At 42.8% G+C, this 24,838-nt stretch overlaps 1 protein-coding gene across 1 annotated transcript; it reads left to right on the forward strand.

The window, feature by feature from the left end:
• The first annotated feature begins 230 nt into the window (after positions 1-230).
• On the forward strand, positions 231-21,064 carry lrig3 (leucine-rich repeats and immunoglobulin-like domains 3). The gene is made up of 19 exons (XM_084573387.1): positions 231-712; positions 5,253-5,324; positions 5,429-5,503; positions 11,596-11,730; positions 11,824-11,967; positions 12,349-12,492; positions 12,584-12,727; positions 13,821-13,964; positions 16,253-16,333; positions 16,451-16,522; positions 17,027-17,098; positions 17,531-17,694; positions 18,039-18,374; positions 18,493-18,774; positions 18,876-19,352; positions 19,466-19,624; positions 19,715-19,855; positions 19,947-20,183; positions 20,268-21,064. The coding sequence occupies exons 1-19, from the start codon at positions 516-518 to the stop codon at positions 20,507-20,509; spliced, it is 3,318 nt and encodes a 1,105-aa protein (XP_084429513.1). The 5' UTR covers positions 231-515; the 3' UTR covers positions 20,510-21,064.
• Positions 21,065-24,838: the final 3,774 nt, after the last annotated feature.

The following is a 24,838-nucleotide window of genomic DNA, read 5'->3' on the forward strand; positions in this document are numbered from 1 at the left end:
TACATTACATATCCAGCTCGTGTAATTTGATAAAAAAATAAAAAAAAACACTGCACCATCGTCGATTTTATTCCAGCGAATTACTTTTTTCCTGCTAAAATACTCCCAATCAGGCTATATTTCCCTGGACTACATTTCCCAGGCACCCTTGTGGCACCTCCCCCCACATACCTCTGGTGTGTGCTCACGCTGCGCTGTGGGGACCCTGCACAGCACAAGTTGCCCCAACAGCAGCAGTAGCAGCGAGACGCACGGCAGGAAAAAAGTTTCTCCACAGGAATGGACAAGTTTGAGAGGGACGCGTTTCTTTTACACTTCACCTCCGCCATTCTCACAACAACGAGGGATTGGATATAAGCATCGACCGATAGAACTGCACCAGAGTTGGGATTTTCCCGTCTTTTCTCCTCACTTTTTCCCCGGATTTGTTGCGCCTCATCTGAAGATAAAAAACTTAAAGAGGGGGTGTTTTCTTGTGTGGCCAGAAGAGAGGGAGAGAGGGAGAGAGAAAAAATATGTGTTCCTCTACGCAGCCTCGCGGTTTTGCGAGGTTTGCCGTGGTTTTTGTGCTGTTTTTGAGACTACAGCGTGGATCTGCTGCTAACTCGAGGACGTGTCCCCCTCCCTGCGCGTGTTTTGGGGAGCTTGTGGACTGCAGTCGGCTGAAAAGGGGCCAAATTCCAGATACGGTCCCGGAATGGACTGTTCAACTGTGAGTCCGCTTTAAAGAGCCTTTTGTGCACCCCTGTCACTCTCTTCACTAGTTTTATATCACTTCTCATTTGTGTGTTTTTAGTGCTTTTTATTACATGTGAGGAATAAATCAGTTCGTTTCACTTAGAGCGCATGGGATGACCCACATCCATGTGAAACCTAATAAGCTATAAAATAATATTTTATTGGAGAAGAAAATTACTTAATTGATTTAGCTTTGAGATGAGATCAAATTATTTTACTCTAAAAAACATTCTGCAGAGGTTTTCTCTAATGTGAAGTCGTAGAATGACAAGAACGTTCTTATTTAATCAGATTAAACACCTATTCATTAATCTGTTTAAGTCTTATGTTAAGTTTATGCATTGTATTGACCCCTCACAGCAACATGCCATTCATCCTGAGGCCAGCAGGGAAGCCCAACAGGCTCTCAGTGTGTTTTTACACATCAATGTGCCATTGTCAGTCCCACCAGGGCCTTTACTAAATTGTAATTGATTAAGAAAGCCTGCAGGTATCCTGTTAGGCTTTCTGGTGTGTCTTTGTTTGGTGAAAGTGGGCACGGTCATGGGGGTGCTACTATTATCATTTGGAATTATAGTAATAACAATTACAAGTAGAATTTACCCATTGTGTCCCCGCTCCTTTGACAGTTTGGTTACATCCCTGGTTTTATTTGAAGAAACCGGTGTGTTTCAGTGTTGGTTCAGTCTCCAGATTTCACAGACCCCCCTGAGGCCTCCAAAGCCATAAAAGCATAAATCAGATGCAGTCTGCGTTAAGCACTGGACTGTTTCCTGAAGTAACATCTCCATTACTCTCCTGTTCGTCCACTGGCTCCGTTAAGATGAGCTCGGCCTGAAGCCCGCTGGAGCTCAAGCACCCATACACAACTTTAATGCTTCCTCTGTGTGTTTTCACTTTACAGATAATTATTCTTGCTGGATATTTTTTTTATTGCATTGCATTGAGCTGGAGAACTTGATTTTTTTACTGTTCTCTCTCGGGCTACGGTGCTTGATTTGGTGCCTGGTAGAAGCTGTTGAATTTAGTTTTTCTCCTTCTGAAATGTGCTGCTCTGGAAACTTGACGTTGCCAGAGAAAATAGACCCAGCCTGAGCCTCATAGCCAAGGCCCAGTCTTCCAAAGAAGATGAAAAAAAAAAAAAAAAAGAGTTCCACATGGGGGGAAAATTCTTTTCACTCTGGCATGCTAATTTACGAGTGGCTCTCCAGCACATCTTAAACCCCTTAAACCGCCCGAGCCTTTGTTTTCCAGCACCCCATTATTTCTGCTGAATTAGCAACACCAGAGCCAGCGATGGTACTGATTAAGGAGGAGCGTGTAGGATTAGTTCGAAGCAAACTCACAGAAAGGAAAGGGGGAAGGAGAAAGTAGGAGGGAGAAGAAGAAGAAGACTAGAGCGTAACGAAACTGGATTAAGCCATGAATAGCCATGAGAGTTTGTTGTGGGCAATACATTAACGAGTAATGCCAGGATTTGATGTCTTTTCATTCAACTCCAGAACCATTTTATGAAGTTACTTTTTAATAAATGGAAACACACAGTAATAGAAAACATTAAGACATACATACAGAACTTTTTTTCTAAACTAATACTACGTGAGTTCCAGCTTTACTCATATTTGTCAGAAGTTTGTTGAAACCACTTTTGTTTGGCAAGGCAGGCATATGCCAAAGAAAAATGCTTATTCATTGTTAGCTAGCTAAAACTGCAGGTAGTTGGCTAACATCTGGGAAAACTGGTGGTTTGTGCTATTTAACAATATATTTCAATATAATAATACTAATGCTATTAACTTTTTAATAAATAGCATGTACATCACAGATAATAAAGAACAGGTATCATTCTGTTGAATATTTAACCATATATTCACTTCAATTTGAAATAGTTGTATCTTTTAATTAATAATGAGATGTACATAACAGAATAAGTGAAAGAGATATTATATGAAACATAAAACCCCACCAGAGTATTACAAATGTTGATTAGATACATTTGATGGATTTTGAAGCTAAAGAACTCAAAGATAAATAAAAAAAAAATAAGAAAATAATGTAAGGAATCCTAGTGGTTTGCACTTTAGCTAATGCTAATCTATGTTAGCTACTTATATGTCTTATTTCACTGATTGTGAGTTAACTACCAAAGTTTTAACCAGCTAGCAGTTAGAAAAACTAGTGGTCTGTGCTATTAAACAACATATTTACATTAAGGTTAGAATACTAAAACTAAAGTAAACAGATGTTTTACTGAACATAAAACCCCACTGAAGTTTTGCAAATATTTATGAAATAAATTTGAGGGATTTTTGAGCTAAAGAACTACATAAATTTGACCAGGCAATCATAACAAACCCTAACCATAATTTAAAAAGATTTATAATTGAAAAATAATAAAATAATGTAAGGAATCCAGCTGGTTTGCACTTTTGCTAATGCTAATCTATGTTAGATAATTACATGTCTACTTTGACTGGCTATCCTAGCTAATAACTGCTAGCCAGGAAGTTTCAATTTATCATATCTGGCTTCCAAAATAATAAAAAAAGTTGTGGTTAATCTTAAAAAAGACAAAATTGCCACTAATATATAAGGATGACATATTTTGTGTCATAGTTTGCTTTTTGGAATTAATTGCTGTTTAGCTAGCTTGGGGTCTTTAAAAACCTTCCTCTTTACAGAATTTTCTTTTGCCTCTGAGAAAATTAGACCAAACTTAATTTGAAATCTTTTGCTGTGCCCCGTGTGTATTGTGCAGAACTTTAATGACAGCTCTTGTAACCTAGAGTAGCTCATTCATTCACTTTTCAGTGGCTGATAAGGAGGCCATGCAGTGCATTTTCACCAGACCAGCAGATACAGGCTGCAGCCTGTACGCAGCCATTGCGCGTTATCTTGCTCCACTCAGAGCCTGCTTTGTGAGGGAAATGGAAGTGTCAGGGCTACTCAGGGTTTATCTAGGGAGTATGATAGGACACCTTTGCCATATGGCCCCCAGCGCTGGAGCTATAACAACAACAACAACCACACAGCTGCACGCTTCGAAACAAGGAGGAGCAATGGGGGTAAACTTTAGCAAGGGAAGTAAAACTCTGGTTGAGTGGTCCATGAAACTTTCCACCAAAGAACAAAAACAGGCCCCAGAAAATTTGACAGGGGTGTTTCAGACGTATGAAAGGCGTCCCTCTCGCTTTTCCCGGCATTGTGAATACATTACCAGTTGTTAGGTTCTCCCCCTCCTCCCAGAGCTCCTTGATGGATTCCAGATGAGCGAGGTATGGGGGAGGAGGACGAGGACGAGGAGGGGAGGTGTCAAAAAAAGCGCCTGGCATCGCAGAGTTGATCGTGCGCACCCGCGTCAATAACTCCACTCCACTTTGCTGTGCACGAGGCTCGGCTTGCCAGACTTCTTGAGCTCGTACTCGGGCTCCTTCTCAAAAATACAGGCAGCAAAAACACGAGTCTCCCCGGTGAGCGGCAGCCAAAGACTGCTCCAGACGAGTCCAAACTCAGGCTCGGTTGAGTATGAGTCAGGCCTGGATCCAAAGGGAGCTCAGATTAAGCCACGACATAGACGCGATATAATGGAGCAAGTCTAAAACGGACAATATACAGGGCAAGTAAAGGTGCAACTGGTGAGAAGTTTCCAAAACGTGCAAACCTCTCGAAGAGTCCTCTTTGCTAGATGTTTAAAGATTTGTAAATATTTAAGTCAGGCGGTGATTACACCAGATAAGACATCTGAAGGGAGACTTCTGCAGTATTAGAGTTCTGTCGACTCCACTCTCCAGGTTTTGGCATCCTTTCAAGACAAAAAGAATCTTGCCCCTCAATAACTTATCAGCTTGTCTGTTTTGGCTCTGCTTCTCTGCTGAGGCCTGGATATAAAATGAGCAGTTTTGGCCTGGGCCTTCTCTTCTGTGTTACAAAGACTGGATGAAAAGCCAAAACCAGGCCTTTAACTTGTAAGCCATTTTTTTTTGGGGGGGGGGGGGGGGGGGGGGGGGGGGGGCTTTGAATGTAGAGCAGTTTGTTTTGGAACTTTTTCAGTTGCTTTCAGATGTCACACTCGCAGAATCGGTTCAGAGGCTCCGATATTTGTCTGGAAGACCTTAAATAAATGATCTAAAACCAAAGTCACACCCAGTCTTATAAACTAAACTAAAATAAGAATCAGCTGAAAGACTTTTTAAAGAATTTGTTCAAAATGAAGATGCTGGCAGTAGACTGTGTGGTGATAACTGTGTGAAACTAGAAATCCTTTATTCTTAAATTTTCTCCGTTATTTCTCTAAACATTCAGTTTCATTTAATCACCATATATCTTCGAGTTTAATTGCACCAACTTTCCTTTGATCCACTTCCACTGTTCGCAGTGTTACGGCACAATAACACGAGAGAATTTGTATGTAATTATCTCTGCTGTGTAGACCCAAATGGAAGACTGCAGGAATTGAAAAATATAGTGCATGGTGTATACTTTTCCCCTAAGTTTTGCTTTTTTTTCTTTCACAGGGACCTGAGCCATAACAAATTGCAGGTGCTTGACAGCACTTTGTTTTCCAAACTACAACATCTGAGTGAAATGTAAGTATGACTTTTTGGCGCTTTCTAGAGCAAACAAAGGGTTTTTCCAAAACAGCCATCATGTGACACACTATTCGTTTGACTGTTTTATTTTTCTGACACAGAAAGCTGAACCACAATGAACTGGAGGCGATACCGGATTTGGGACCTTACGCGTCAAATATTACAACACTCATTCTGTAAGTTAAGCTTTTCCTAAACTCCCGACACTTCTTCAGATTCGCACCTCATCTCAATCTGGAGGGTAATCCTCTGCCAGGGCTGTCATTGCTGGTTAAAGTAGTGAGCTGGGAAGTGGTTCCTCCCCCTTCCTTTCCTCTAGAGAGCAACCCATTTGGCTGAGCTTGTTCCCAGACAGGGCAGTCTGAGACATGGCAGTCGGCCCCAGACGAGTCACGTGTTCGAAGACAAATGCCATCAACAGAAATGGAAATATTTCGTTCGGTGGCTTTCGCTGCTGTCGGGGTATTTTTAACCTGGAGGCAGTGACGTGACTTTGGAAAGAGAGAAAATCCAAATGTGGTGATTTTGTTTGTTTCATCATAAGTGGGCAGATTTTGTGTTGTCCTTTATGGGACTTGGAAATGAATAGTGGTTAGTTTGGACACGAGAGTGTGTTTCTAAGTGGCCAGAAATTTGACATCATCCATCACCTTAAATTTCATTCAGTACAGCTTTTGTGCAGAAAAGTACTTAAAGTCTATGAGTGATCTTGTTCAGTTTAAAAACATCAGACTTGTAGTGTTTCATTCCCTTCAGACTTGAACCAGAAAGATCTTCTGGAATATTGTTGAGCAATACGTGCTTTCAGAACAACACCAGATATTAGTGTGCAAAACCTCAACAATTTTATTGTCTTTCTCTGGCATGTGTCTCAAAACCAACCAACGTTAAGTTACAGTGGAAGAATGTGCCCGACTCCCAGCTAGACGAGGCGTATTCCCCATCAAGCCCCAACAAGACACTGCGGCAGCCGCAGGGCGTGCAGCACTCAGTCAGTCAATCGACAATTTGTTTGCAGGTTTAGCACAGGAGTGTCACCTCCAGCTAAAAGTTTTCTCTTAGCAGAGAAACATGAGCAGGACAGCCATTTTATTCAAGGGAAAGTCTTCACACCTTAGAGGCTGTGTTTTAAGAGGGGGGTTTGCTTGGATTTTATATCCTCGCCTTGCTATTTTTGATCACTGGTCCCACATACACCAACACATGTCAATGGCCACATTGTTCCATTAGTGGTTATGAGGAGGTCATAGGTTCACCATCCACCACTGCTATGTGAGCTATCCAAGTACCCTTGAGCAACTCTGGAACCAAGTGCAGAGTTCCAGCACAGATTCACTTAGATTCAGATTTTTTCCCAAACCCTAATTTGTTATTTGATTTGAGGATGTTCGGTTTGGTTTAACCAAAGTTGTGTCTTCCATGCTAACTCTACAGGTCCCAGATAAGTACAATGCTATGCCATTTTTAGGAGCTAAGGAACGTTGATTTACAAAATAACACAAAACACAGATCTAACATTTAGTTAAGTAACAAAAATGCGCAATGAAAAAAACAGCTAGTACAAGAGGAAAAGGGTGATATAAATCCTTGGGGGTTGTATCACCGCCAAATATACATTAGCTAGCTGTTGTTGTTTTGATTATAAGAACCTAAAGTAGTAACGATACTCAGTGAAGTCTTGTTAGCTACTTACTCCACCTGCCTTTACTTTAACTAACTGGTCTAGCTAATAGCTTCAAGCTAGTAAGCTACAGTTTATGGAAATCTTCCAAATAAAGCAAACGTCACAAATGTTCATAGATTTTCTTTTGCAAATGTTGGGCAGCTTTATTTTGCCAATTTCAGGGTTAGTGGTTCATAGGCTACATAGCAAATGTTAATTCTTGTTAGCGGCTTACGTAACTTACCTGAGTTTTAACTAGCTAGTCTAGCTAGTAGCTTCAAGCTAGTAAAATGGGTTAAGCTGAGTAGTTTATGTGATTCATCAAAAATGGCAATTATCACAGGATTACACAGGATATAATTTGAAAGCAGTTTTAAGTCAAGTATATACATAAACATACTTTCTAAAAATTTGTTTTGAGTCCTAAAGAATAAAATTCACATTTAAATGCACAAACCCATGGTTATTCTCTGCTTTGATTTTAAAATCTCTACCTTTATCACCTAAAAACATCTTAATCTCTCAAATCCAAAAGGCATTGAGGATCTAGCCTTTTATCAGACAGTGAAATCAGGAGCCCAGTTCATTTGAAATGAGTAAAAAGTAATGTGAAGAAAACTAGCACACTCAGGAAGAAAGTGAAAATCACACTTGGTCTCTCTCACTATCTTTGTTGGCTGCCGCCCTCTTTCTTCAGATTAGACGGCTCGGTGTGATTTTTCCCTCCAGTGGAACATTTTTCCAGAATTTCTCTCCCTCCTTCAGTTTCTCCAAGCTGGGAGGGTTGTAAAGAAAAAAAGACCTCAGGGTATCGAATACCACTTATTCAAACAGCCAGTCAGACATAGCGGCAGCTCTCGCCGACTTCTTTGACCTCGTAGCTCAGAGTAAAAACAAACGGCAATAACCCTGCAGCTGGTAGTAATTGAGTCGTGATCATCTTAATTAATTGAACAATTTCCCAGGAATTTATGGAGGGGGTAAACCCCACCGCCACTAAATCCCTCTGCCTATGTTCTAGGAGGGTTCAACAAATGACCGTAGAGATTCCAGGTTTGATTAGGTGTAGGAGGAGGTGAACTCCTTGGTATGTCTGAGGAATTCAAACCTTGTTGAAAATGAGAGTTACAAACCAAAACAGGAATGATTATAGTAATTTTACAAGGCATTTTTATGATAAATACACGTCCTTAGCACTTCAGCTAGGGCACAACATTTTTATCATCCGTTTTATCTTTTTATCAGCTTTTCATAAATCAAGTTAAATCCCATAGTGTTTCTTTTACTTCCCTTGTTTTGTCCAAAACCAAATGGTATTTTGTTACTTTTGGTTGATGTGTGCGTTAAAGTGACCCTGATTTTCCACCGATTGATCAATTGACTAATTATTTCAGTAATTATCAAGCTAGCAAATTCATTCACAGAAAATTTAAAGAAAATGTCCATCCCACCCAGGTTGTTTGATTGACAGGCTGTCTCTCGGAACTGACCTTTGTCTGGCCCTCTGATTGGTCTGCTGACCACCGGCCAGAGGGCTCCTACCGTTTGTCCAGGCCCGACTTCTTATGTTACTGTTGCAAATGACGTGGTCCATTCCCAAAAAAAACACTGAAAACTTGTAATAATCTAGAGGTAACGTAGAGGCGAGACAACTAACATTAGCAACCGTGCTAACATTAGCACATACATCGACTGTACATTTTTCACATTTTGGAATTTCCTTTGCATTTCTGTCATAGACATTGCTGACTAACTTGATAATTGCTGAATAAGGGTCAATTTAACTTACACATAAAGCAATTAAAACAAAATACCTTTAGGTTTCGTATTGTTGGTTGACACCACAATAAAAGAAGGCTTACTTATTCTGACAAAGAAGAAAAACAAAGACAAGTTTTGAAAAATCAAAACCAAACCAACAAGAAAATTTCAGTATTTTAGGCGTCCCTGAAATACACTGATTCATCAAGAAGTCCTCACTCTCTCCCTCTCTCTCTTTGTATCTGAAGGGGCTTCGGCTCACATGTTAACACAGTCTGCCCCTCTCTTCAATCCTGGAGGGAGCCGACGTGTTAAGACGAACAGCCGTTAGAGTGAGATATGAGCAGAGTTTAACATGGCGTCTCAACAGCAAACGCAGCGCTGGTTTTCATTACAGGCGCCACTGCAGAGAGAGCGAGTCGTCAGATGGCTTCTGAAAACTCTGTTCTTTTTCCAATAGGAAATACCACACACACACACACACACACACACACACACACGAGCACAAGCGAGACACTTTTAGAAGAAAAAAAATACTTTCCATTTAAAGAGCCTCCCCCATTAAAAGTATTATTCGCTGCTCAGTGGACAGCTGTGCCGAAAACAACAAGAAAGACTTCACCGAGGTTGATTTTCCGCAACTTGTCAGTGTGCAAATGTGGTCAGCTTGATGGTGGCCAAAAACACTGAAGAGTTATGTGAAGAGCGCTGCCAGGTATGAGCTTGTGTGAAACCCTAATCATTGTTGGTTTGATTCGCCTGAGAGTTAAAAAAAGGCTGCGCGCTTTATTACATTCGCATTTTATGCAGTCGAGAAGATTTTAAAAAGATTTTGGTGATGAAACAATCAAAAAAAAAGAACCCACTTCACTCAAATAGTAAACATCTGAGGTTGAACGCGCATCAGCATAACAGCAGAGGCTAGTTATCTCAGTTTCATATCGATTTTCATCAGTACTGAAGATGCCCCAGGCTGTTATTGACACATGGTTGGCCTCCCATTGACTTCCACAAACAGCAGCAAAGCTCTGCAACCACACTCCTAATGGCTCCATAATCACATTAAATTAGATTGGATCAACAAATTTGAAGTGTGTGCCATTAAAGTGCACAATGCTCATCTTGTTTGAGGACTCGCTGGGTGACAGTCCAGATGTGAAGATGGAAATGGTGTGTTGCAAGTTTGACTGTGTTTCAGGTCACATTTATATGGTTGGAAGGGTTCAATACGGACGAATGACTATGATGATTCACATATGACTGAAACCATCCAACGGTCCTCGGGCAGGAAGCGTGCACCGAGCTCCCTCGCCTCGTCGGTGGCTCTGCTTTCCCCCTGAGAGAAAAAAAACTAGAAAGACTGGTTCTTTCTCACCGGGCGGCCCTCCTTCTCTCAGCGACCAGTCGGGGGAACATGAAAGCTGAGATACAGGTGGCGTGCAGCACCTTTGTTTGGGACCTGAGGGGTTGTGGCGCATGGAAAGCCAACTGCAAAGCTCGAAACAAATGAGCCGCCTGTACCGTCTTTATTGTAGGCATTGAGTATTTTACCATGGCGTGCAGTACTGTGCACACTTCACTTTTTTAAAAAAAAAATTCAAGTAGGCAATAGCCTTGTTGTAAGAAACAAATGGGTTGCTTTCCAGCCTATGTTACTGCACCAAACTCCATATAATAATATAACAATTTAATCCAGGAATGATTTGACATAAAACAAAGATGTTCTCTGGATGGAAGCTACATCAATCCGCCGTGTCTTCCCTTGAATCATAAGATTATCACAAGGTGTTGCACTCCTCGGATGGAGAAGCCTGTTTCCATGGAAATATGTGCACAAACAGTGAAGATGTGTGGAAACTGGGTCAGCTATACCACACAGTCCCTGGAATAGGTGAAACTGTCTGAATGCATATAAGATCGGGATTAGACCTCACAGCAGAGTTGTAGTTGGTGAGGACAGAGGCGTTACTGGATGTGAACAGGCACCTCATAGCTGATGCCTGATTTGCATAACGAGTGTTAAAACAAGCAGAGGGTTCAGCTCCGTTCCTAACACCTGCCGCTGCCGTGGAGCAGCCTGTTGATTCGAGTGACATATTCCAACAATTAAATATTAACGGGCACCGCATTCTAAATTAAACCCGCATTATAAAACTGTCCTCGTTTCCTGATTTGTTTTTCCAGTGGCCATCCAAAAAAAAAAAACATCTCGCTGGTCAGCAAGGTGTAGCTGGAGGCGGGCCGCAACCGTCGCGATGAATACTGAAAACGAGGCCTGTAGTCTGGTGCATCGGAGGGAATTCCCCCCTCCCCTCCACTTTCCCTACTGCCGAGTCTCATGCACAAAGAGGGCACTGTACGGGCTCTGTTTATAACTAAGCAGTCCCTGCACTGCAATTTAGGAGGCGTGCAGCTCAGGAAATTGCTGGCCTCTGCCGGGGCATGCTTTCACTGAGGGAATGGTATTCATCAGCCAAGTAATTGGCAGGTTACCTTTTTTAAATACCTTGTTGGTAATTACCTTATAAACAAAATAACACGTAACTAAACCAAAAGGTTGTTCGGTGTGAAAGAAACGATGACATCAATCATATTGAACAATTTGTTGGAGTTTATGAACTATGCATGCAACATGAGCGAAGGGAAAAAAAAAAGAAAATAGTTTCACGTTGGGTGGTAAGTTTCAGCTTTACAAGCTTGTGAGAGTTTGTCATTTTTTAATACCACTGCCTAATTTAGGGACTTGGCTGTTTGTATGTCTGGGAATATGAAGCTGTTGTGCGGCGCTAGTCAAATACACAGTATTTTTGTCATTTATTGGAGCAATGGTGTCTGTATTTTCAGAGCAAACAACAGGATCACCCGGATCTCCGAGGAAGAGCTCAGGCCCTTCCTCGCCCTGGAAACGCTCGACCTCGGCTACAACAACATCGTGGAAATAAAAGCGAACTCCTTCCCCGCTCTGCCCCTCAAGAACATGTGAGTGTTAGGATATAGTTTTGTGCCTTTGAAGGAAACCGTTATCCATCAGGATATATATATATTGATAGGTCTGACCTCAACCTTTTTCAGGTTCCTCAACAACAACCGGATCTCATCGTTGGAGACTGGATGCTTCACCAACCTGTCCAGCACGCTGCAGGTTCTTCGGCTCAACCGCAACCGCCTCTCCTCCATCCCAGCCAAGATCTTCCAGCTGCCCAACCTCCAGCATCTGTAAGTACATCCCAGTATGGATTACTCACGATATTGATGATGCATGTTTTTTTTTTTGCATCATGTACCTCAATTAACCTCGATTTAAATGTAACAGTCTCGTTGGAAATTGAAAATATTGATTACAGTGGAAACAAAACAATGGAAGGCTTATAAAGTTGTTTACACTAATCAACAATTAACGATTTTCCAGGCGGTTCTGCTCTATGCTCCATGCAGCTAGACACTTCGCTGGCAGATAGCTGATTAGGTTTTTTTCTCCCTGTAATCGATTCAGATACGCACGGACATTAAATATATGGAAATGCTTAATTTGTTGCAACAGTTTGGTGCATGCCTGGGCCATTTTCCTTGTCTGACTTTCTGCGTGTGTGTTTTCAGAGAGTTGAGCAGAAACCGGGTTCGCAGGGTGGAGGGCCTTACGTTCCACGGCCTGCACGCCCTCCGTTCCCTGAAGATGCAGCGAAACGGCCTCAGCCGCCTCATGGACGGAGCTTTCTGGGGCCTCAGCAACATGGAAGTCCTGTAAGCAAATTTCAGTTCTGTTCCGTATCTCCTTCGCGATTAAATCCAGTGTAGAGTCTGACTTTGTGTGTGTGTGTGTTTGTGGCTGCAGGCAGCTGGACTACAACAACCTGACGGAGGTGAGTAAAGGCTGGCTGTACGGCCTGCTGACTCTGCAGCAGCTCCACCTCGGCCACAACGCCATCAGCAGGATCCGACCTGACGCCTGGGAGTTCTGCCAGAAACTCAGCGAGCTGTGAGTCCACTTTTTTTTTTTCCTTCTTCTTATTCTTCTTCTTCTTTCCCTCCCCCTGGTCTCTCATTCTTTTCCCTCCTCCCTCTCATTATTCCCTCCTCACTTTCCATTCACACTCTGAACTCCCAACACTTCTCTGTGTTGCCCTCTTTTCCTTTCTGGCACTCCCGCATGCCCTTCCTCACACTCCAGTTCCCCCCGTCGCCAATCCCTACCCACACACACACACACACACACACAAATAGACAAAGCACTGTCTCTTGTGCTCTGCCGGCCAGTGCCAACATTAAAGCACTGCCAAAATATTACACACCCCTTTGCCTCTTTTCTGCTCGGCTGTCACTTGAGCCAAAACATCGGGCTCCGGAAGTCCCACTTGTTTTTTTTTTTTGTGTGTGTGTGTTTTTTTCTTATTGGAAAGTCCATTATTGGTTGCACCTTCCTTCCTTTTGAAATACCCACAAACTTTAGTGAGTTTTCAACCCATCAACACACGTTCCTGAAAGCAGACTGAGTTTCCTTTGTTGTGGTTGTTGTTTACAGCAATGGCTAGCTCAGTGTTTGCCATGTCTGGAGTGTTTTTCACAGATAGCTTGTTGGGTTTCTTTTTTTTTCTTCCCCTCTCTCTCTCCTCGCCTCTCTCGCTCTTATCACATCAACCTGAAAGTAAACAAGCCGCCTATGGGCTGTGAACGTGTCCAGCTATCTGATTTGCTCTCATCTGAGTTTACTTTCTAAAGGGAAAAAAAAAACTAGAAGAAAAAATCAGGCTGCTCCAATTGATTTCTTTCGCAATTCCTGTTTTGCAGCAAAATTTGATCTCAGACTGATTGTAGACTAGTCTGGAAACAGGATTTTGTTTTCCCACAGACTTTAAAAATCTGATGATTTTATAAATATGAAAACATGAAACAAATGACAGATGTACACTGTGTATTTAGCTGTGGCTGCGAAAAGCAGTTTTTGTTTGTAATGCCACCAGGAACTTGAACATGCTCATTCGTTTTGAGTTTTGGAAGTAGTATAGTGCTTTGGCAGGGTTTAAGTATACTATTCTAATCTTTGTTGTTGCTTTCTTGTCTCTGTTTTACAGCAACCTGTCCTCCAATCATCTGTCCAGACTGGAGGAATCCAGCTTCGTTGGTCTCAGTCTGCTGGACGAACTCCACATCGGGAACAACCGCGTGAGCTTCATCGCAGACGGAGCATTTCGGGGCCTCTCAAACCTGCAGATGCTGTAAGTTGCATTCACTATTTTACCTGTGTGGTTTTAAGATCATTCACACTGCAGCTGAGTGTCTTTGCTTTTCTACCGTTATTAATTAACTTGGTGTAGTGCAATAATAATATTTGGAATATGGGGCATATTTCAGCAAATCCAGATAAACACCCAATCATAGCAGCGAAGTATGTGGCGTCGCTGTTAATTGTTGGTTCTTTAAAGTCATTTGGTTGTCAATATCTTACACAACCAACAGCAGTGATTTGGTTCTCCTTTGTCCATCAGTGCATAAAGCCTGCCCAAATGATCCAATTTGCCCAGCAGATCTTTGGTGGCGCATAATCATAATTTTCTTTTCGCTATTTGGTGCCATTTTTTCTCATTTAGGAAAACAAAACAAGGCCAAACCCCTTACTTGATCAAGCCTTAACTAAAGTGAGTTTACTCTGACCTCAGATTCTGTAAAAAAAAAAACTATACATTCGGACGCAGAGAAAACAAAAAAAAACAGCTCAGTCTTGTTGGTTGCATGAAGGTTTAGGAGTAAATGCCAGATACAGTAACATTAAATGTGCCAACTAATCCATATGCTGCTGTGTCGGCCCTCCCGGCCTCTTTAAACCCACCTCCACCGCCAACACTCTGCCTGAGTGGAAATAATCGTGCCTGATTTGTTTTTGGGATGTGAAATAGATTACTGTGTTGAGGTCTCCACACACATAAAAAAAGAAAACCTCTGAGAGGCTACAACCTCGACCTCAACGAGCCCAACCCCCCCTCACCCTGCCACATGCACCCATCCCCCTATTTCCCACAGAAAGGCTCCGACCCAAGTTGGGACTTCTTAACTGGAACCAAATGTGAGCTGTGCCGCTGAGGTCATCGTAGGGCAGGTGTGCACCTAGGTGGACGTGGATTGCCTCAGGGCTTCACCCCCTCCACACATCCACACAAACACAGCCTTTCTCAATTTCAATCAGCCATAGCCAGGCTTGCTGAGGAGGAACGTAACTGTTTGAAAGCATTAGGGCAGCTGAGGGATCAAAGGAGGCAATTTCTCTGGGAAATTCTTGGCTTTTGGTGATATTCATACTCTCAAAGTGTATATTTGGTTGTTTGGTGTATTTTTCTTTTTGTGGACAGAAAGATAAATGTCTCCACATTTTTTCCAGGAGTCACAGTTTGGTAGCAAGAATGTTTTCAGGGCACATCAACAGTTGGTCAGATTCCCTGAAAATGAAAGAGCTAGAACTTTCTTTGTAGAGTTGCTATTTAGACAGGCACCACATATGTACCCACAGAACTGGTAGTAATACATTTCAAACCTAACTAAATAATGTCATGTAATGTTAAGGGGAAATCCATTGTCCTTACTATTAAAATGGGTGTGCCAAAAAAGTAATTCTCATTTAGAGAAAAATATTTACTGTGTTGTTGTCTGTTCACGTAGCTCTCAGTCTATTAAGAGAGTGAAGGATTATGGGAATTCAACCACCGTGCACCTGAAAACAATGTCATGCTAAATTTTTCAATCAACTTACGAAGCTAACGTTAGCTTGCGCTGAGACTGGAGAGTAGTAAAAGAATATGGTTGACACATCTAACCTGACACTTGCTGGGTAGTAAAAATTAAAAAGTGGAAGATATACTATTAAATATCTAAAAATTGACCAAATATCAGTTTCGGCTTGTGTAAACAGAGATGTTTGCCTTTCATTATGCTAATATGCTAATTTGACTCTGGTGGCCATTCAGTCAGTCTTTATTAACAAGAGTTTTTTGTTTTGTTTTTTATTAACATTTATATTACAATAGCCCATTTCTTCCCATTTCTTCTTAGCATGTTAATGTTAGCTAACTAGCTAACAAATTGCTAGTCAGCTCCAGAAACTTTAACAAAAATAGCGGATTCTGAAGAAAGTGTTTAATATCGCAGATTCACTATGCATTTCATGGCAAATTCCTTTGAGGATAATGACATACATATTTGAATTGCATGAGTATATTTATCCCCTCAAATGAGGTTTAAAATGTTGCACACATGTTATATTGCAGTGCTTCCTTGTAAAACGGTTTCTTTCCCATTGCAAAGTCATTGCAATCTTTTAAAAGTGCCGCAAAAGGCAGGAAGTAACTTCCTGTTAAGGCCCGGAGCCGCTTTGAATATAATTTTAACGTCTCAAACATTTTCCACCCCTCACACGAAATGTAAAGCCGCATAAAGTTTTATTAACATCGCAAGCGCAGTTGTTTTCTGGGTGTGGATTTTTTACAATGCGGTCTGTCTTTGTTTCTTCTGAAAGGGATCTCCAAAATAATGAAATCTCCTGGACCATTGAAGACATGAACGGGCCTTTCTCTGCGTTGGACAACCTGAAAAAACTGTGAGTTCATGCTCAGTCTGGTGTAACATTTGACTTAATGAAACACATGAGCAAAATAAAGTAAAATGAGTAAACGTGAGATTGGAAATTGATCAGGCTTTTGTCGTTTTTTCCCAGATTTCTGCAGGGGAACCAGATCCGCTCAGTGACCAAGAAGTCTTTCTCTGGTCTGGACGCGCTGCAGCACCTGTGAGTTGGCCTCATGTTTCACTGATTGTTTCCAAAAGTCCAAGTCGTAAACTAAGCAGGGTGAATCACACTAAGACACAGAGGCTGTTTGTTAGAGCCGTACACCCAAACTGTCTTCTCCCATTCCGCTGCTTTGATGTGGAATAAAGAAAAAAACTCCGCCATTAGTATCTTAACGTGTGTGCCAGACTGTATCGATCACCAAGTGAACAGAACACTGTGTGTGAATGTGTGTGTATGCGTGTGCAACAGCTGCATTTGATTCTAATTAGAGTTTTTTCCCAGCCATTGCCTGAGCTCAAAGCAGCCCGGAGTTGGGCCTCTCTTGATTAACACAGCAAACTGCTGCCCAGAGTTTTATTGTTCTGGAGCCCAGACCCTTTTCTTCTCTCAACTCCAGTTTTTGTAGCCTTCACTCGGCACGGCTGATGTCTGCAGAAAAGGCTGCCATCTTTCTGTATATATCTCACCAATTCTTATTCCATTTCTCTTTGCTCTCCGCAGAGATTTGAGCAACAACGCCATCATGTCTGTCCAAGCGAACGCCTTCTCTCAGATGAAGAACCTGCAGGAGCTGTAAGTGTGATCACGTTTAAGGACTGCTTCAGTTAGTGTTTCAGTTTCGATGTAGGACAGAACACCAGGTGAAACTGATTATGGTCTCATGGGAAAGTCAGCTCCAAACAGCCCTTACTTCAGTGTTAATAACGGCTTTGCAATTCCCTTTGTCTCCTTACAATAGAAAGATACTTCTCGCTAAAAACCTAAGCAAGGGAATCTTAAGATTTTCTCAATATTAGTGCCACTTAAGGACAAATTACTTGCATGTTGCATGGATAGAATGTTTCCTGGATAAAGCTGGTGCTTTGTCGTAGTTGTAATACATTTTAGTATAGACATTATATTAATCAAACCAAATTCTTGGTGGTTTTGTTCCTATATCAACCATTTGAACTGATATTACTACAGAGTGAATTAAACGTGTCTTGTGTCTTCTCCCCCCGGCAGCCGTCTGAACACCTCCAGCCTCCTGTGCGACTGCCAGCTGAAGTGGCTTCCCGTCTGGGTGGCAGAGCAAACCTTCCAGCCCTGCGTCAATGCCAGCTGCGCCCACCCGCAGATGTTGAAGGGCAGGAGTGTGTTCGCCGTCAGCCAGGAGGAGTTTGTGTGCGGTGAGTGATGCATTCACTTGGTGTAACACCTTGACACACGCTGTACCGTAACGTCTCAGAAACTGCCATTTAGGCTGCGCAGGTTTTCCATTTGCAAACTGACCCAGATTGTTAAATATTTTCCTCACTGACTCCCAGAGAAGCTAATGAGTCTCATGAGGGAATATGATGGAAATTTACTAAGTCAGAGTTGTAGCTTTTCTGGCTAGCAGCAGAAGAAACAACTATATATTGTTGTTTTTTTCATGTAGAAGAGCTTCAGCTGCCTCCAGTTTCAGAAAACATATTCATCATTGAAGATACATTTTTATATTGACGTTTCAAACCTTTTCTTATTCACTCAGATGACTTCCCAAAGCCTCAGATCACCGTGCAGCCAGAGACCCAGTCAGCCCTCAAGGGCTCCAACGTGACGTTTGTGTGCTCTGCGGCGAGCTCCAGCGACTCGCCCATGACCTTTGCCTGGAAGAAAGACAACGAAGTCCTGAATGACGCAGAGATCCACAACCAGGCCCACCTACGGGTGCAGGGAGGCGTGGGAGGCGAGACTGAGGTGACGGAGTACACAACCACGCTTCAGCTTCGCAATGTGGAGTTCTCCAGCGAGGGGAAGTACCAGTGTGTCATCTCCAACCACTTTGGATCATCTTATTCCACCAAGGCCAGACTCACCGTCAACAGTAAGTTTGGGATGGGATAAACCATTTCATGTGTTTTTCTTTCCTGAAAATGGATCCTCAAAATGTCTGCCAGAATCTTAAAGTGATCCAATTTTGTGGTCTTTTCCCCAATTTCCAGTGCTCCCTTCCTTCACGAAGATGCCCATGGATTTGAGTATCCGTGCTGGAGCAACGGCTAGGCTGGAATGTGCTGCTGTTGGCCATCCTTCCCCTCAGATCGCCTGGCAGAAAGATGGAGGAACCGACTTCCCTGCTGCCCGAGAACGCCGCATGCATGTCATGCCCGAGGACGACGTCTTTTTCATAGTTGACGTCAAGACGGAAGACATCGGTGTTTATAGCTGCACAGCTCAGAACACAGCCGGAGCCATTTCTGCAAATGCTACGCTAACTGTTCTAGGTAAGAACCCTCACTGTTGTACACAGTTTGTACACTCATGAATCGCTCTGACATTGTTGGGTCATGCTCAGTCTCTACAACTGATTGTACTACCCTTGCAGAAACGCCTTCCTTCTTGCGTCCCCTCATGGATCGCACCGTGGCCAAGGGTGAGACTGCAGTCCTTCAGTGCATTGCTGGGGGAAGCCCTCCCCCTAGGCTTAACTGGACCAAAGACGACAGCCCATTGGTGGTGACCGAGCGTCACTTCTTCGCAGCTGCCAACCAGCTCCTCATCATCGTGGACGCCGCAGAGGCAGACGCAGGGAAGTACACTTGCGAGATGTCCAACGCGCTGGGCACGGAGAGGGGCAACGTTAGACTGGCGGTCATACCCAATCCCAATTGCGACTCTGGAGTGCAAGGTGGCGTTGGGGTGGGCGTTGTGAGTGGACCAGGATCGGATGATGATGGGTGGACCACCGTGGGAATCGTCATCATTGCTGTGGTGTGCTGCGTGGTTGGTACTTCGCTGGTTTGGGTGGTCATCATCTATCACACCCGTCGTCGGAATGAGGACTGCAGTGTCACCAACACAGGTCGGTTCCTGGTGGTTTTTCTTTATCCTTTTGCCGAGCCTTCTTCTTTTTCCTTCCATCACTCAACTATAAATAATAAAAATGTAATATAACCCAATATCCTTGTGCTGCAGATGAAACCAACTTGCCTGCCGACATCCCCAGCTACCTGTCTTCCCAGGGCACATTGGCTGACCGACAGGATGGTTATATCCCGTCTGAGAGCGGCAGCAGTCATCAGTACATGGCATCGTCCATTAGCGGCTTCTACCTACAACCCAAAGACATGAATGGTGTGACACCTGTCCTTTTTTCTTTATCTTCGAAGTGACATTTTCAAAACCATTCTTTTTTTATTTAAGACTGTTCCTTCACTCTTACAGGTCTTTGTCAGCTGGATACAGGAAGTGAAGCAGACTTGGAGGCAGCCATTGATCCTTTGCTCTGCCATTACCAAGGTCCAATTGGTTCATTGCTTCGCAGAGATAACATGTACTCCACTGACCCAACAGAGGTCTTCACAGGTGTGTAAAACTTCTCTTTATCCCACAACTGTTGCAATGTCAAGTCTGCCTGTAGCACTTGGAACTAATCCTTTTCATTTTCAACCCACAGGCTGTTCAGCCGACCAAAGGCCCGTGTGCATCGACTCCTACTGCGGCAGTCTGACTAACCCTAAAAGGAGGGACTACTTTCTGTCTGAGCATTTTGACCTCTGCTCCTCCAGTGTTCTCATGCAGCTTCCCAACGCCGGTCAAACACAGAGCGATCGCCGCCCATCCACGGAGGACGGAGACATGCCCGACTACGGGAAACCTCACGAGTGTCTCTCCCCCTGCAACACATTCATGGGTAGGTCTTAAATTAATAGTTTTGCCAAACTTTGCAGATCTCGCCTTTACTTTGGTCTGACGTCTCAAACCTTTTCCCACTTAGGCACATTTGGGAAAGCTCCCTGGAGGCCACAGCAAGACCTCTATCCAGGACTCAGCCCACCACCGACATATAATGAAATAACTCTGCATGATAACCCTTACGCTGCTCCGGATGACGATTCGGACCAAGAGGACAACAGTGTCATCAAGGACTCGTCGTCGGAGCAGAGCAACAGCGTGTACGAACAGCCATTTGACAGCCGTCGGACTGATCCCACCTCACAGCGCAGAATGAGCACCTAGCCGAGTGACTGGGCTCTCGTCTGCTCTTGTTTTTCATGAAGAGGACAACCAAAAGAATGAACATTTCTACCTCACTGAATGGACACTTTTGCAATAAAGGACTCCTCAAATGTGCAACGAGTGAATGTAAAGGACAATTCGATGTTCCTGCGGAGCATACGAACAGCTGTTCTTTGAGGATACAGATTCAGTTAAATAACATAGATGAATATATACATTTTTATATAAAGTCTATTATATTTTGTAAATTGTATATAAACAGATTTCAATATTTTTGCTTACATTTTGTGTACGAGTAATTTGCAGCCCTGCCTATTCAGTTATTCCAGCTTTGAATGAAGCATTGTTTTGCACATACTGTATGTAAACAATAAAAACACCTTAATGTGTGCTGCTACATTCACCTCAGTGCTTTGAGTCTTCAGTGATCTTTCTGAATTATGCAGGTTTTTCTTTTTTTTGAGATTCAGTGGACATACTGCATGTGCTGGGGGTTTAAACACTGGCCATTTAAAACAGAACCACAGACCGCCAAGGACGGTTCAGGTCTGTCATGAGTCAGCCCCCCACAGAGAGAGACACGGAGGATGTTAAACTGTTTAGTATCACAGTCTGGGTCCAAATTAGGCTCAATGTTCTTGACTTCTAATGCAATCATACAGCATATTGGTTACAAATGAATGAATCCAAGGATGCTAAAGACATTGGTCTCAGATTATTTAACTAAGACTTTTCATACAGGGATATAAAGAACATTTGGAAATCTTCATAATGGTTTTTAGCCAAATGGGTCAGTTGTAGTTCAATGTCTTTTAGTCTCTAATGGAAAGTGTTGCGAGCTAAAACTTTAGGGAGGTGGTTAGCGTATACTAATGGTGCCAATCCATTACTCACGTTAGAACAAGATGTTAATATTATTACTACGGCATTAGTTGCATCTACTGTTATTACTGCTGATCAAACTGTCAATGGTTCTACCACTACCAAGTAGAAAAAAACTACAATTCATCCAAAGTTAGTCTTTTTGCAAAATCTTTTCCTAGTATCCATCCATTGCTGCTCGACATGAAAAGTTAATTTCCTAAATTTTACAACATACCAACCAACAAAGATACCAATAAAGACAAATACTACTGCTAGGAACCACTATCATTAATAATAATTCTATTAATAGCAGTGCTTATGATTAAATACATTGTGTTGTAATTTTATGATTATGTGTAATTTGCTTCAAAGCCACAAACTGCCGTTAAAACAGTGTGGCACAATATACCTTCGCCCAAACTAGACTACCTCTGTTTGCCGGATGACTCATTCCCCTCCCCGATCCCCCAGCCCTTCTCGCCTGGCGGTTTGTTGTTTCAGGCCTCTCCTCTTCAGCATGAGGGGAAAAAGGTGTGCTTGTGCGCCGACCTAGCTGTTGAAACTTGCACTTGGAACTTGTCTTGCGGCTCCCCGGCTGCCACAGTGGTGCTGTGTTTACGAAATGGCAGATTCACGATGGTGGTGCCAGCAGTTTAGAAGGGATTTAATCAGATCCTCCATTCAGGGGCAGTCGCCTCGGTCTAGCGTTCAGTCTGCTGTGTGAAAAGCGTCAGGCATAAACGTAGTAAAAAAACTGGTTGTTATGAGGTACGCCATACAGATACTTGGATTCACAGTCTCACTGAGTTTGTGTATGGAAATGCTGATGATGACTTTTGCTTTGGATGTGTTATTTCTCTCCCATCCTCTTGGCTGACTAATGTTTAAGTACACCTGGCTGTTGGCTGGGCTGGTTTGTATGCTTTTACCCCACTGTAAAGGAATGAGGGGGTTTGTTGGAAGTCTTGCCAGTTCTCCGAGGAGGCTGCGATTAAGACAAGATGGTGGAGCCACACACATCCAAACACCTGGGAAACAGCTGCCGAGCTGCTGCCGAGGCAACATTCATGGGACCAGTCCGCTTTTGTCAAATAGCCTTATCTCGGTGCAGAGCCGAGTTAGGTCAGAGAAGGAACTGCTTCCAACAAACGTGACCCTCCAGGGTGGATAAGTGGGGGCTGGGAGTGATAAATGATAAACTCAGTGGATTCTGATTACACTTCTTGTTGAACACAATGTGGTGATATTTACTGGACTGACACATTGTATTGTTTGGACGTAAATCTTCAAACCTTTGTGTGAGCACGGTGATTCATGACGAACTGACCATGTATGTAAGATGTTCATAAACAGATGTCAGGCCACAAGAGAAAGGACTACTTTTAGGGGTTGTTGTGGTATTTGTGGGAGTATATGGAAAGAGCCAACCTAAGTACTTGTACCGGCAATGCCGTAAAACACATTTTGGTCACGGACATTGTGTTGAGCTCAGTATATTTATCTTGCCCTGCGGCTAATCAACTAAACACCGAAGACATGATATTAAGTTAAACAGGAAGTCCAGTTTGAGTCATAGATTCATGAATTGGAAGGTTTATCAGATACCCAAACTGTGTGCAATGCTAGCTTTGTCTCTTGTTACGGAAAACTAAACAGTAAAACCTACGAGGAACACGTGCTAGCAAGTACTCAACATGGTGGATGATGGATGAAATTTGAGCCACTTGACATGGCTAGACTCGTCGCCTGCATGAGAGGGCTTTTTTAGTTTAGCAGAACACAGTACCAGTCAGAATATATCCAGGCAATGGCTTATTTGGACACCTGTGGGTAGTGCAACATGCTGCGAACCATTGACTGTATACAGATGGATGAACCCTCAATGATGACACCCATAGGTTTACCGAAGAGTTCCACTGTGAGCATGGTACAAGCCTTAGCTATCTTGCCAGTGCCTGAATCCGCCTAACTCCAAGCTCATTCAAAAATCGTCAGAAGTGGATGACGAGGCAGACAGATGTCGACATAAGACAGCATCCATTCACTTGAAACCGTCATGCTCTAAATTATAGGAAAGTGGCTACAGACAAGCGGGTAGACCATAAGGTCACAGGTTTGCATCCCATTATGTCCGTAGCTAAGGTGTTTTGAGCAAGCGGCTTGGGCTATAGTTGCAAGTCACTTCTACCCGTAGGTACAAGTAGCTTGGGATGCTGCGCCTTAGCCTGATGTGCACCTCTACTGACATGTAACTAATCGTTGCATCGATGTAGACCCCAACAGCAGTGATTGGTCTGATTAACTTGTTCATGTCTCAGCAGTCGGACAGGACTCCTACACACCATCTACTCAGATGTGATTTCATTGAAAGAAACTGTTAATCCAAATTTACAAACTTCAACTCCAACATGAGTCGCTCAGTTCCTGTTGACATTGCGTGAAGTAACAGAGAAACTCGACACAGCTGACCAGTTACCACCTAGCGAAATTGCACAATCCCGATACATCAACGCACTAGTATGAATACTTTTAGAGGTGTAGCCCCCTACGGCGTAGGCTCCAGGGAGACCATTACAGGAGTACAAACTAAGCTAAGCCTTGATGTAACGTAAACGGATTATGGACGTTACATAAAAAAAAAATCACCATTTACACAGTTGTCATAAATGGGGAAATTAGCTATAGAGACCAAAAACCTTTTTTGTACCAGGCTGTGAACATGTTTATTTCTGCTGTCAAATTGAGCATTTTAACATGGTCTTTGGGAAATGACTCACGTGTCGGCGTCCCCTTTATCAGGATCTGAGTTGCTGCTTATTTAGGCATCGAACAGACACAACACAACATTAGAACTCACTTGATTCTGATCACTTGAAGAATTCGGGTCCAATATTAACTTTACTTTTAGCACCGATGAAGATATGTGGGTTTTTTGGCTGCTATTTCTAGACCATGACTTCTGATGAAGACAGCTGCTTTGCAAGGTTTTGACAGTTCAGTCAGTACATGTCTTTCTACGGCCATGTACTGGCTGAAAACAAGATACTGAATACGCTCGTCATACAGAAACTAAATTGAGAAATAGGCCAGGCAGGCTGAGGGAAAAGAGATAACATGCTACATTTAATTACAAAATTACTCCTGGATTGTGTTGAAAACCTCAGATTGAAGATAGTTAACAGCGTAAGAGGATCTGGGGGGACTTTTTAACTGCCTTGCTCAAGGTCGTGTAGCAGCAGCTGTGGGAAAAAGTTTCTTCCCCTTTAGAACTGGTCTGGTGGATTCAGACCTTGTCAACAATATGTGATCCCCTTCTTCAAGGCAAGGTTTTACACTTCACTAAACTATGCATGTAACAATTAAGCAGGGGGATGTAATTCCCCTCAGAATGGTTTATTTACTCCTTTAGGAAAGTCTCTGAAATTGCTTCAACCAAAAAACAATTTGTGGCCTAACAAGCGACTG

The sequence above is a fragment of the Chelon labrosus genome, assembly GCF_963514085.1.
Source record: "Chelon labrosus genome assembly, chromosome: 23".
NCBI lineage: Eukaryota > Metazoa > Chordata > Actinopteri > Mugiliformes > Mugilidae > Chelon > Chelon labrosus.

What these genes read in the sequence shown, in the direction of transcription:
- lrig3 (XM_084573387.1), top strand. Translation starts at nt 516, where the DNA reads ATGTGTTCCTCTACGCAGCCTCGCGGTTTTGCGAGGTTTGCCGTGGTT. An exon ending in GCTCTGCCCCTCAAGAACAT is followed by an intron (nt 11,731 to 11,823) that starts GTGAGTGTTAGG and finishes AACCTTTTTCAG; the next exon opens with GTTCCTCAACAACAACCGGA. An exon ending in CTGCCCAACCTCCAGCATCT is followed by an intron (nt 11,968 to 12,348) that starts GTAAGTACATCC and finishes GTGTGTTTTCAG; the next exon opens with AGAGTTGAGCAGAAACCGGG.